This window comes from Talpa europaea, assembly GCF_964194135.1.
Source record: "Talpa europaea genome assembly, chromosome: 14".
NCBI lineage: Eukaryota > Metazoa > Chordata > Mammalia > Eulipotyphla > Talpidae > Talpa > Talpa europaea.
In genome coordinates this window covers 63,281,379-63,294,628 of record NC_140082.1, presented here as the reverse complement: position 1 = coordinate 63,294,628, position 13,250 = coordinate 63,281,379, and the positions used below count along the sequence as shown (strand labels likewise).

At 34.5% G+C, this 13,250-nt stretch overlaps 1 protein-coding gene across 2 annotated transcripts in view; it reads right to left on the bottom strand.

Moving 5' to 3' along the window:
- The window catches only part of SMYD3 (SET and MYND domain containing 3), a gene marked incomplete at its 3' end in the record, with an annotated part of 742,797 nt that overhangs the window by 535,037 nt on the left and 194,510 nt on the right, over positions 1-13,250 (bottom strand). For both annotated transcript variants that reach the window (XM_084254008.1, XM_084254009.1), the window contains exons 3-5: positions 11,458-11,565; positions 8,130-8,187; positions 6,112-6,248 (exon numbers count right to left, since the gene is read on the bottom strand). In XM_084254008.1, the coding sequence (XP_084110134.1) occupies positions 6,112-6,248; positions 8,130-8,187; positions 11,458-11,565 (303 nt within the window). The remainder of the gene's footprint in view (positions 1-6,111; positions 6,249-8,129; positions 8,188-11,457; positions 11,566-13,250) is intronic.

Below are 13,250 nucleotides of genomic sequence, written 5' to 3'. Positions count from 1 at the left end.
ACCACTAGGTGACTACTTAACCTTATCTGAGCCACAACTAATGTGGTGTGGGAAGAGGGATAAGAGAGGAAGTGGGAAAGTTCCAGTTCCTCTTATGGAACTAGAAAGTTTCTATGATCTTTTTAGCCCTAAAATTATATGGTTTGAAAAATAATTTGGGTGACATGACCCCCAATCTCAGAAAGTTTACAATATAATGGGAACACAAAAAATGAAAACATTTAATTAATAAAAAGTTTATTCATAGTTGCCAAGTAGTTGTCATAGAAAATACCACTGACAACTGATTTTACAACTGGGAAAGATTAATCCTACTCACGTAGATTTTACCAAAGATTTGAGTGGAAACTTTAAAAATAAGAAAGGTATGGATAAAGAGGGTGGGGGAAGATATTCCATATCCTTCCATGATGTACCATGAGTACCACACTCAAGGAACACATACCACCTAGGTCTCTTACGCTTACAGAGATAACTCCTCTGACCTGTGAGTCTAATCTGAAATGAAACTCACCCTGTGCCAGAGCAGCCTGAGACACTCTTAATTGACTCCTAATGATGAAACTCTTCCAGATATTGATTCATAATCAGCTTGCCTAGTATAAGTATTCTGTTAATTCTTCCTCAGGCTTTATAAAGGATCATTTATTTATCTAATTGTTTTTCCTTAAGCACGTAATACTAGATACAGAAAATAAAAAATTTACTCAAAACTGACCCTTGCAGGTAGTAGTGAAGTTATGTTCTGTCTTAATGAGGATGCCTTTTCTCAAAAATCTGGCTTAAAGATGTCATCCCCAAATTCACTTGTTGACCTTGATAATATACCAAGTCACCTCATCTGCCATATCAAATAGCAATATATAAAATATATCAAAAACATTGCTTCTCGGCCTTTTGGCTAAGATCGAGTGTAAAATATATCAAAACATAATTTTGTTTCTGCCAGTTATAAAATTTAATATATCAGTTTATCACAAATTTTCACTACTATTAATAGTATACATGTAAAGTATATTTGGGGTTTTTTCCTCCCATGAGAGGGCCTCCTCTAATTCATAATATAATAGTAAAAATGTACAATAGAAATAGAATAAAATGGGTATTTTGTTTATTAATGTCTTACAGACTTAAACTGACATTCTTTGTTTTTTTTTTAAAAAAATACAAATATCATATTTTGTTACTTTGCCTTGAATTGAAATGTAAGGATAAAATTTTCTAGTAAAAATATTTTTGGCTATATCACTCAAGTTCTGAGAGTTTTTGCTTCAGATCTTCTTCTTACATTATAGATTTTGCCCTTAGACTTTACATTATATTTCATTCAGTCACTGATTAAAGAGCTGCTAAATATCATGACGATTGTACTAACTCAAAATAAATAAAATGCAATTCCTGACTTTATGATAATCACACCTTAGTATGGAGACAGTATGCCTGTTTAGATTTTTGCTACTAGAGGTTTTGCTACTAAAAAAAAGGCCAAGACAATGAAAGTAACTTCTGTCACTTCACGATGACATACTGTCATTTTAAAAATATTACCTTTAAATTAGTGGTGAGTTTTACACACAGATAAGGCAATAAGGCTTGGCAAACATGTTTGTCCAGCAACAGTTTTATTTTAAGCACTAAACATACATAAGCAATTAACCTTCAGCAACACAGGTATAAGCTAAAAATGCTGATTAAGTATTAACTAATTATCATTCCCAACTTCAAAAGTCAGCTGGCATCTGGTCTTTAACTGTGATAAACATTCACTAACTCATCACATGTTATTTACACATAAATGAAGAGAAATATTAACTGGATGGCTAAAAATGAAGAATATTACAAACAAATACCACCATTAAAAACACATGACTTGCTTTGTTTTGAAAGCCCAAGTGTCTTACAAATGTCACTTTACTTGGAAAAATATTTTTGAGAATAATTGTCTCTTATTCTCTCATAAATTCAATCTATTATAATAAAGAAAAAACATAAATCATAAAGGCATCAGCATTTTATAATTAGAATGCCCAGATCTGCATACCGTTAAGTGTCTTGGCTGTTTGCCTGCTTTACTTAAAACCAGAGAGAGGTATAATCCCAATAACTAAGTCTTCTAGCAGCTGTTCTAAGTGACAAGAGAAATGCCTCATCTAGCAGCTACCTCCAAATGTGTGATACATGCACCGTGGTGACTGGAAGTTAGCAATCCTGGTGTGTTTGCTCGCTTTTAGTATTAAATATTTAATGGCATATTTTTCCTTAATGGAACACAGGCACATCTGATCAGTCACTGAGATCATTTAGTAATGCAGTCAAAGTTATCATACTGCCATTTCACATCAACTTTGTAATTAGATAATTCATCACTTTATTAATTCAAAAGATTGCTTTCTTTACTACATTACAGCATGCTACGGTAGTGAAACCCAACTGAGCTGATCAACAAACAGGCTCTAATACTTGGTCCTATATGAACTTGAGACCCTCAGTAGCTACCACAAACACATACTCCTGACCTTTCAGGACACAAGAGGTAATATTTTTTTCCACAAATTAGCCTCATAACACTGAAGTAACAAAGCACCAGTATATCCAAAATGAGAGGGCAAACAGAACTGAAAATTTAAGATGTAAAGCAACATATATCATGAACAATTTTTTCTTGCTTTTTACTGAGGCATATCATTTTTCACTGGGTAAAAAGGATAAAAGGGAACTATTTAGTAATTTTCCTCCATGCTGATTCATACACTTTATTAAAATTATGAGGTTATGGCAGAATATCACATAGATTATTTATTACTATTCTAAGTCTAATGGCAAGTACTAGCCAAATGCAAGTTACATAATCTTGAATGTAACATCATTGTTTTCTTACATCTTATTTCTAACATCTCAATCAAAAATATTAAATTAGAATTTCTTCTTACATTATGAATTAGCACGATTCTTGTTTTACACATTCTTCACCAATAAAAAAGAATTCTCAAATAAAAAAGAATTTACTCAGAATGAAACTGAATGTAAAAATTAGGTACAAAAAACTGCTTTCTAAAATTCTCACTTTCAAATCAACACAACCACAGTCTATGCTGTGAAACTAGCTGCCACTAATAGCATTCAAAATTAGAGTTTATAAACGAAAGTTCTGGAGGTCACATATGTATCCTAAAGAATAAAAAAAAAAAAAACATACAACCACTTGTTTTGTTTGAAAGAAAAGTTGGGAATCTTTTCAAACAGATGTGGAATTCATAATCAAAAAATTCTGTGGCAGTTGTACAATATTACAAAATTAAAAAGTACTTTGCAGAGCTCTGGAAACACTAACAATGGCATATGCTTTGTGGTCAGAAAGGTCACTTATATTCTTCTTGCTTCCAATTTATTCTCTGTCTTTGAGAATTTTTTAGACAACTAGTCCATTTTCTACTTTATTGTTTAGCTCTTATCATATTTCTAATCAGTTTGCCAAATGCATTTTGAGAAAAGGAAATTTTAAGTCCCCCCAAAATTAAGAGTATTTTTCTAGAACCTGTATAGTAATCTTCAAAAAATCTATTACATGTGCAGAAAACAAGCTCAAAACCAGGTCTACTGACATTAAGTTTAGGCTGTTACTAAACATTACCAATAATTAGCAATGTATATTTTGAGGGACAGAATTGAGAACTACCATACATTCCATGTCATTTTAGTGAATTATAACATGACAACAAAAGGACTCTTATATTTTAATTCCATCCTTTGAAACTACATGTGTGAGAAACATTTCATTCACAATAGGAAGCAACTACTATAATTCCTACACAAAAGCCCAAGAACGACTTGGAAATCATGGAGCTGCTATGAATGCAGGGAATAGTAAATGATTTCTGTATAGCTATGGGCTGAAACCAAGCCAGTTGTAGCAACATTTTTTCTCAACAAGGTAGGTAATTCTCAGCATGCTAAGAGACACAAAAACTGGGCGCAACTGTGAGCAACCATCTGACTGGTTTACACAAGTGCAGATGGCACTCTCGTGTCCAATAGCACAGAGAGACATAAAACACTGTATTCAGATACAAACAAAGCTGTGAGGTGGTGGCAGCAATAGTGGAAATTAATAATGTGTGTTACTCTAAGAACACACTCACTTTTACTGTGAAGTAGATATTATTATTCCTGGTGAGGGAATGAAGAAATTGAGTTTAAGAGAATTTCATTTATTAGCTGAGGAAGCAACTTGACCATCATCCTATTCAACCTGCCGTTTAAAATGTGACCTCACTTTAATCATAATTTTCTCACCTTTTAAAGTTTATATTGGAAGGAGCAAGAGGATGCACATTTTATATATTTCAAGCAAATGTATATAACTGAGGCAGTAGATAGAAACACAGCAGTTGTCATGTCCAGATAAATCCACTTCAAACCTAATTTTGTTTGAAGGGAGAAGTGGAAAGGAAAAAAAAGCATGGGGTAGGAAGGAGAGGAGCTTGTAAAAATGGAGATAATAATTTTTTCTTCCTTAAAAAATATGACAAAAGCCAGCAGACAAATTTGGTCTCATTGTTCATGAACATATAAATAATGGCATGTCTCTTGTGCCATCACTAACAAATACCTTCAGTTCCTCTCATTCTCTTTGGCTACCTTCTCTATAGCCAGTAGCAGCCACCACTTTATTTGCACCTTATATTTTTATTTCCATCCAGCAGTACCCACAAGTAACAAATGATGAAAAATTTAAAAATTTTGCATAGCTCTATTTGCAAATCACTCCAGTTTCTTCATCCATCCAGATCATCACCCTGCAGCACCCTCTATAGGAATTCTAGAAGTACCACTATCTTCATTAGTGTTCTGTTAGCACAATGTAAAACAAACATTTTACACATCAAGCTTTTATTCAAATTCTTATTATAATCACTAAGTATAAGAAACATATTGCGCTTGTAGCTACTTTTTCAAATCTTCTCCAGAGGAGGCGAGACCAATGCAGTTTCGCAGCTCAGGGGGTTAGATGAGTCAGCACTCTCTCATCTTACCAGCATTTCTAGAGCATTGTCTACAACTATTGCCCAACACATTTCCTCTTCTGAAATTCATGCCATTAATTTCTATGTCCTATGTGAAATCCTCTTTGATACCCTCCCTTTGAAAAATTTCTCTTTTCTATTCCTCATGGTACTTAATTTTTATAGCCAGGCAACAAATTCAAAAGTGGGGAAGATATGCTTATACAACAAATTCCTATAATTAAACTCCGGTTGTCTATTACTATTCATGTGTTTTTAGTGGGAGTAAAGAGTAGGAGACTAATACTAGTGCTAAGAAAGTGGAGGAAGTGAGCGAAATGTGAGTGAAAAAATGACTATAATCATTTTTGAAAAGACCACTTCAGGAAGTCACTATGAAGATCACAATGAAATATTAAAATAAACTTGTTTTTGATACCTTCTAAAATGAGGGTGATGTAAGACATTTACATGGGTTTTAAGGCAATTATTAATACTTTAAAATCAAAGATAGTTATATTTTCACTTAACTTAGAATTTACTTTAAAATTACTTAGAATTTATCAAGAAATAGAGTCAAATAAATTTTTCTCTTCAAAGACAGGCTCTATCACTAAAAAATCACCACCACACAAAATGAGTGCAATGGCAAACTTTAAACCTTTAGTAGGAAAGAACAGAACATGCTATTTTCTTCAGAGAAAATAAAACATACCTTTCTTTTGAGAATAATCTTTGAAAGCTGACAATTATACCACACCCATTAATAAAAATATTGATTTAAAAAAAAACGTGAAAATACCCTTTTCAATAGAAGCAATACATTTTCTAATTCTCTATTCATTAAGGTAGGAATGATATAAGTAGGAAGGGTGGACCTCTCCTGGTGGCGCAGCTGTTGAGCGCTGGGCTGCGGGGCTGCCTGCAGCCTCTGCAGCGCCGGTTCATTCCCCAGGCACCGGCGAGGGTCCCACAAAAAAATAAATAAATAAATTTAAAAAAAAATAAAAAATAAGTAGGAAGGGTCCTAAATTTTCATGGATCAACAATAATATGGAATAAAGATTTGATTTATAACATTAGTAAAGAAACCAAACTCAACACTTACTTTAGCAAAGGCTTCAAAAATGTCAAAGGAAGGCGGCAGCTGAGAAGCATCCTGTATTTCTTCTCTCATGAAATGCTGAAATGTCATTGCCAGTTGCCGGAGGCCCTCTTTCTTATCCTCGGTCAGTTTGTTAATATCTTTTTAAAAAAATAATAAATGGTACAATCAAAAATGAGCCTTTAATGGATAATTTTCAGGTGCTCACTGATAACTGTTAAATCAGATATTCCCTGCCTGAGATTCCATTCTGACAGGGAGCAAGTATGTATCTTTTTATTTCCTGAAAACTACATATAATGATATATACGTTATTAATTAAACTCTGCCAAACTTCATGTATAAGATCAAACACCTATCAAAACAAAATAAATACACATACAGATGAATAAGTATTAAAACCAAAATCAGTAAAGATGTGTGTTATAGATTTTCTACCTCACCCTCTATGCATGTTCAAACCATCATAAATTCTTATGAATGAATTAAAACAGACTTTTCCATGAAACAATTTATAACAAGGTTATGACTACAGAACAATAAAATCTCAAAGAAAGAAAAACAGAAAGTGAGAACTAAAAGGTTTTGCTAAAATTCAAATAAGTAAAATGTGTCCTACAGAAAGTACATAAAGAAGAAAACATGGATCAACAAAAAAAATCTCAAATTATTTCCAGTTTGGATTGGATAAGCACAATACAGTGCTGTGTTCAAATAGAAGGAGAAGGTTCCAAAATCAATACTACCCCTCTAAAAACTCACTTTAATTTATATCACAAAGGGATGTTAAGGCTAAGAGTGCAGAATTCAATTAATAATGTTTGAGAGCATTTAACTTAAGACAGCATGTCTGACACTGCTACTGAGCAGGGCTAATGTTAATAATAAAACTCACAGAAAGAGATGTTAATTACCTACAGTAATATACTAAGAAAAAATGACTAATTAGTTCTGTATTACAACTAGAAACTATGTATCAGGTTGAACTATAATGTAACTGTTGCTGGTGTCAGGTCTACATATTTTCTTTAAATTATTTGTTCAACAGAACAATTAAGGCAATGATTTCTTAAATAATAATTCATTATCATTGGCACTTAGGAGCCTATAACCATAAATCTGTACAAGATTTTCTTCTTGTCTCCAACCTGAAACATTAAATTAAGTAGCAATGCAGTATAGGAGCTGGTTTTGGGTTGAAGCCATTTATACCCTCAATAAAGAAAAAAAAAGCCCAACACTGACTAAACATTCAGATCTGGAAAGTTTTCAGTCTTCTTAAGTAGCCTGGTCACTGCCTTGGTAGCTTAGGGGAACATCCAGTGCAGTCAGGGGGCCTATCAACTGTACTTCCTACTTTCCTTAATATTTAAAGGACCGGGGCCTCCCTGGTGGCGCAAGGGGTTAAGCACCGCACTATGAAGCAATCCAAAACCTATGCAGCATGAGTTCGATCCCCGGCCTGCCAGGGAAAAAGCCACATGGAGAGGCAGACCTCTCCTGTCTCGCCCGCTGCTCCCCTCAGCAGTGTATGTCAGTCAGTCTGCCTGTTCTGTTCCCCAGTCTGTCTCTGGTGGATCCTCTCACCCCCCCGCATCTCGGGCCTGTACCCCAGCTCTTGTATGCATAAATAAATAAATCTTTAAAAAAAAAATGTTTAAAGGACCAGTGAACCTAAAGGTTCAAAGGAAGCACCCTGAAATCACTTCCTTGACATTCAAAAAAAAGGGGGAAGGGCAAAAAAAGGGAGATGGGATGGAGAAACACAAGAAAAGTTACTCTGTCAACTGGACTTCTCCCTGCCTGTCTGACACACCTTTATGACACTTTATAAGCTCCTATATGACAAAGCTACCCTGAGAAAAGTTCATGTGTCAGTCATATGTAAAACCATGAAAAGTTGTATTAGATTTGCCTTGACTAATAAAGAAGTGGAAAACACAGCTAAAAATAAAACAATTTACCTGCTTAGCAAATAAATGGCAGAAATATTTTTCAGATGCTGTTAGAAAATCACTTACTTGATTCCAGATCATAAAACGAGTAAAGTTTCTCCGATTCAGAGGGTGTTCCTTCCATCTATGAAGTACGGGGGAAAACACCAAAAATAATATTTGAGTGTTTTTAGATATTTAAATAGATATTTAAATAGAATTCTACAAAAAGGTAATTTTCTATATGACCTTCTCAGAGTGAATAATTTAATCACTAGCAATTTTATTTTTATGTATTTGTTTAGTGCCTAGCCTAGCTATAGAAAATTTGGATTTTTTATTTGTATTTTTGTTTTTTTTATTGATGCAGCATTGCTTAACTATATACGGTTTAGGGGAATAGGTTCACACCTCCTCAGGTATGTCACCATATCACACCCACCACCAAAGCACCTGTAGTCCTTCAACACAGACCACTGAGCCCTTCCCCCACTTTATTCCCATCCCAGAGCCCAGTCAGTAACAACTTTAAAATAAAATCAAACTTATAACTAAACTCAACAGTTCAATTTCCAAAAAAAAAAAACTTTTTTATAAAAGTTTCATTTTTCCCTCAGTTCTACCAACAAACTTGTATCACTGAAAAAATTGTATTATTTGGTATTAAAATTAATAATATATTATAAACTGTGGAATCTTGGGGAAGGTACTTAAGCTTGAGTCCAGAGAAATCAATCTCCTATCTAAAACATAGGAGGAGGAGTAGCAACTGATCTATTGGACTATTCGTCAGTTTAAATGAGTTATATTATGTACAGAAATTAGCAGAAGGACCTCAAAGACATCTTTACAGACACATCACCCAAAGCAGTGATAGTGAAGGCAAAGATAAACAGCTGGGACTACATCAAATTAAAGAACTTCTGCACAGCAAAAGAGACAATAACCAAAACAAAGAGAAACCCCACCGACTGGGAGAAAATTTTTGCACGCAACACTAATGATAAAGGACTGAACACAAAAATCTGCAAAGAGCTGATGAGACTCAACAAAAACAAAGAAAATAATCCAGTCAAAAAATGGGCAGAAGAGGGCCTCCCTGGTGGCGCAGCGGTTGAGCACTGGGTTATGAAGCTGCCCGCAGCCTCTGCAGCGCCAGTTTGATCCCTGGCTGCTCCCAGGCCACCAGAGGAGCGTCCCACATGGCGCGCAGACCTCTCCTGCCGCCCACTGCTCCCCTCAGCAGTGTACTTCGGTCCTTCTACCTGCTCTGCTCCCCGCTCTGGCTCTGGTGAATTCTCTCAACCTCCCGTGCTTCTGACTGTACCGAGTGCTTGTACAAAAATAAATAAATAAATAAATAAATCTTTAAAATAAATTGGGATGTCTTTAAATTAAAAAAAAAAAAAAAATGGGCAGAAGAGCTAAAAAAAAAAAACTTCTCCAAAGAGGAAATGCAAATGGCCAACAGGCATATGAAAAAATGTTCAACATCACTTGTAATCAGGGAAATGCAAATCAAAACTACAAGGAAATACCATCTTACACCGGTGGGAATGGCACATACTAAAAAATCTAGTAACAACAAATGTTGGCGAGGTTGTGGAGAAAAAGGAACTCTCCTGCACTGCTGGTGGGAGTGCAAACTGGTCCAACCACTATGGAGAGCTGTGTGGAGATTTCTTGACCCACTAAACATAGAGCTTCCATATGATCCAGCAATTCCACTCCTAGGTATTTACCCAAAGGACACAGAAACAGTAATTCCAAAGGGCACCTGCACCCCTATGTTTATAGAAGCACTATTTGCAATAGCTAAGCTATGAAAACAACCCAAATGCCCAAAAATAGATGACTGGATCAAGAAGATGTGGTACATATACACAATGCAATATTACTCAGCAATCAACAAAGATAAACACATGCAGTTTGCAGCAACATGGATGGAGCTAGAAAGGGATCATGCTCAGTGAAATAAGTCAGAAAGAAAAAGAAAAATACCGGATGGCCTCACTCACAGCAGGAATTTAGAAAACCTAAATAAGGGACCAGGAAAATGACTAATTAATACAAAGTAAAAATCAAAATCAACAAGCAACTATAAACCAGAGACACACTACAGGGGTGGGGGGGGTGTGGGGAGAGGAAGGATTAGGGTCAAAATAAGGGGGGGGGGGTGCAATTGTATGGGGAATATAACCAAAATGAAAATCCATTCATTGTGCAAAAATGAAAAATGATGTAAGAATTATATAAAATAAAATATTAAATAAAAAGAAATTAGCAGAAGGCCTAGAAATAGTAAATGCTCAATAGAAGAGTAAATGCTCAATAGTAAATGCTCATTCTGTATTAGATTCTGATTCAGTAGGTCAGAGGTGGAGACAGAACTAGCACCTCTGATGACCCTGAAGCAACCTATTTCTGCTCTACAAGTGGTTCTCTAATTTTCAGTATTAATAAGTAAAAGAAGAAAGCCCAGAATCAAGTATAATAGTAACTATACTTTTAACATTCAGGTAATTAAGTAAATGCATATTGACAAGGTTGATCTAAATGTATTAATGTTTGAAATAAATTTGCATTTTCAAGTTCAATACAATACATGCATTTTAAAATAGCAATAAACATAATGACAGATGTTAGTCTTTGGACTAAACAAATAACAAATAATACCCTTCTGGTATTCCAAATCCACTGGTATTAATAAAATATGATTGACATATAATGTTGTATTAGTTTTAGGTGTATAACCATAGTTTTATATTCTGAAAGTTCTCCATTTAAATTTATAGTTAAAAAAAAGTTAATAAACAACAGGACAAGACAGACTGGAGTCTGAGATAATTTGAGAAACAGATAATCATGCAAAAGTCTGGCAAAAACAAATTTTTGAAAGGTGTCACCAGATGGATTTCACAGAATCTACTAGATATATTGGCAGAGAAGGGAAAAGGACTAAAGAAACGATTTCAATGAATCTTAGTTATAAAAAAAAGAAAAACGATAAGTTATCTTCAATGTGAGATCAATTATCAACTAATTAAAATCTCATTTGAAGAGGGAACCAATAATTATATACTTGTCCAGTGCATTTCTACTGTGTGTCACAGTAGAAAATAAATGCAATGTAACAAAGATTACTAACATCCCATACCCCAAATATAGGCCTGACATCTCTACACCCAAGAAATCATGGGGTACTCAAAGGGGGACTATGCACTTCACCACTGCCACTGCTGCTGTGCTTAAAAAGAAAACAGCAAGTTTTTGTTTTAAGATGCTCCCTGGAAGAATCCACCTTCTACCTTAATTTAACATAGGTTAAATTCGTCCTTAAATATAAGCATACATGCAACTGAAAATGCTTTTGTTAAATTAAAACGCAAACATATTTCACAAGTTTTATACTCACAAGTTTGACAACAACTCTGCCAAGAAGTCGGACAGAGTCTGGAGGATATCTGGGTTTGCAGTTTTTAAGGCATTTGCATTCCCGCTTGTGGTCCTGCCAAGCTTTTTTCTGTGGAGACAAGAGTGGGGACAAATCATATCAGACATAAAAATTTAACGGTCATTTACATAGGTTTTGAACATTGAGAGTCATCAACGTTAATTTAATTCCAACAGCCTAAATATAACTGCAAAATAGAAAATGAAAGCAATATTCTAACACTGTTAATGACCTAGGATTCAATTTTTGCCAAGTATGCAATTATCAGGCATGGACATTAAGAGCTGCAGATTCACCTCTGTCCTTTAATTGCCCCTTGGCTATTACCTGGCTGATAGAGTCCAAAGAAAGAATCATTATGGCTTACTTAATAATTTATAATATAGTCTTTTATCTGATGAGGATTCAAAAATAGACAGTTATTTTGAATACAAAAAGAAAATATCATTCCAAATTAGAAAATAAAACATATGGCTCAGGAAAATCAAAACAGGACAGATAACCTGAATTTTTGTGCCACTATCACAACTACAGAAACAGCAGGAGGACGAACATACCAAAAAAATGAAAGCTTTGTGTTTTGGGGGCCATCATAGAAAGAGATTATTAGCTAAAATGACTCAATATCCAGTTTGCTCGGGCTTATATTTGTTGTCCTGGGTCAATTATTAATGGCGGCTTTTTTTATTATGGAAAAGTGTCTAGTTTGGATGATAAATTATATGATCACTTAGCCCTTAATGATACTAATATGGTGGTGTGGCTGAAAAACACTAGTGAGCCAGTCACCAATCTTACAACACTAGAGATGAGCAAAGTAAAGGGAAGGATATTCTATCCTGAGTCTAGGGTCAGAAATAATATGGCTCCCTTACATGGGTCTATTTCTTTATGTAAAAAAAAAAAAACCCCAAAGCATCTAATGTTTAGCCCTGGTGACTAGAATATTGCTACAATATTCTAATCTAACTGAAAGTCAGAAGCTCCATAGTTTCACACTGAAAAACCCAATGTCCCCACTCATTCTAATTTCAGAAATTATTTAAAAAAGAAAAAAAAGATTCCCTATATCTAGGTCTATAAAAGTCCCTTAAGGGGAACTTGCTCTTTTCCACTTACAGCATAAATGGGAAACACAAAAGAAAATTTCAAAAGTACTACAGTTACATTGAAACTGTGACTCAGATTCAAGTTCAAGGTAGCATGTTGCTCAGAAAGACTGGCCCCGTCAAGGTGTTGGGTGAAGACTTGGCCATTTTGCAGCTATTATCTTGGAGACAAAGTTCATGAGGAATGCATCACTTCTATTCAAGGTTGCTTCATTTCATTCCTTCCCATTCACTCTGCCAATGCTCTTCTTAATGTGATATTCATAATTTCTTTCAGTATTTATACTTCACAAAATTCTAAGCCAGACTGAGTTCCTTCAAAGTAAAGATGTGTATGAAATAAGGTTGTAAAATTAGAAACAAAAAATGTTAAAATCATGAAAAAAAAAAAGTCCTCTAGCATTTACTTAGCATTCTACAGCATGTCAGAAACAGAACTAAGTAATTAAAAGAGAACATTTCATTTGAATTTCACAATAAACTGAATGGTCATTATCATCTTTATATTAAAGATAAAAAAAGAAAGGCTCAAGAGCTGGGATCTAACTATCAAATGACCTAAACATAATAGGGGAGAATAAAAATTCTTAGTATGCAAAACATGAGAGCTAAGTAATTGCAATGTTTATACATTACATTTATTTG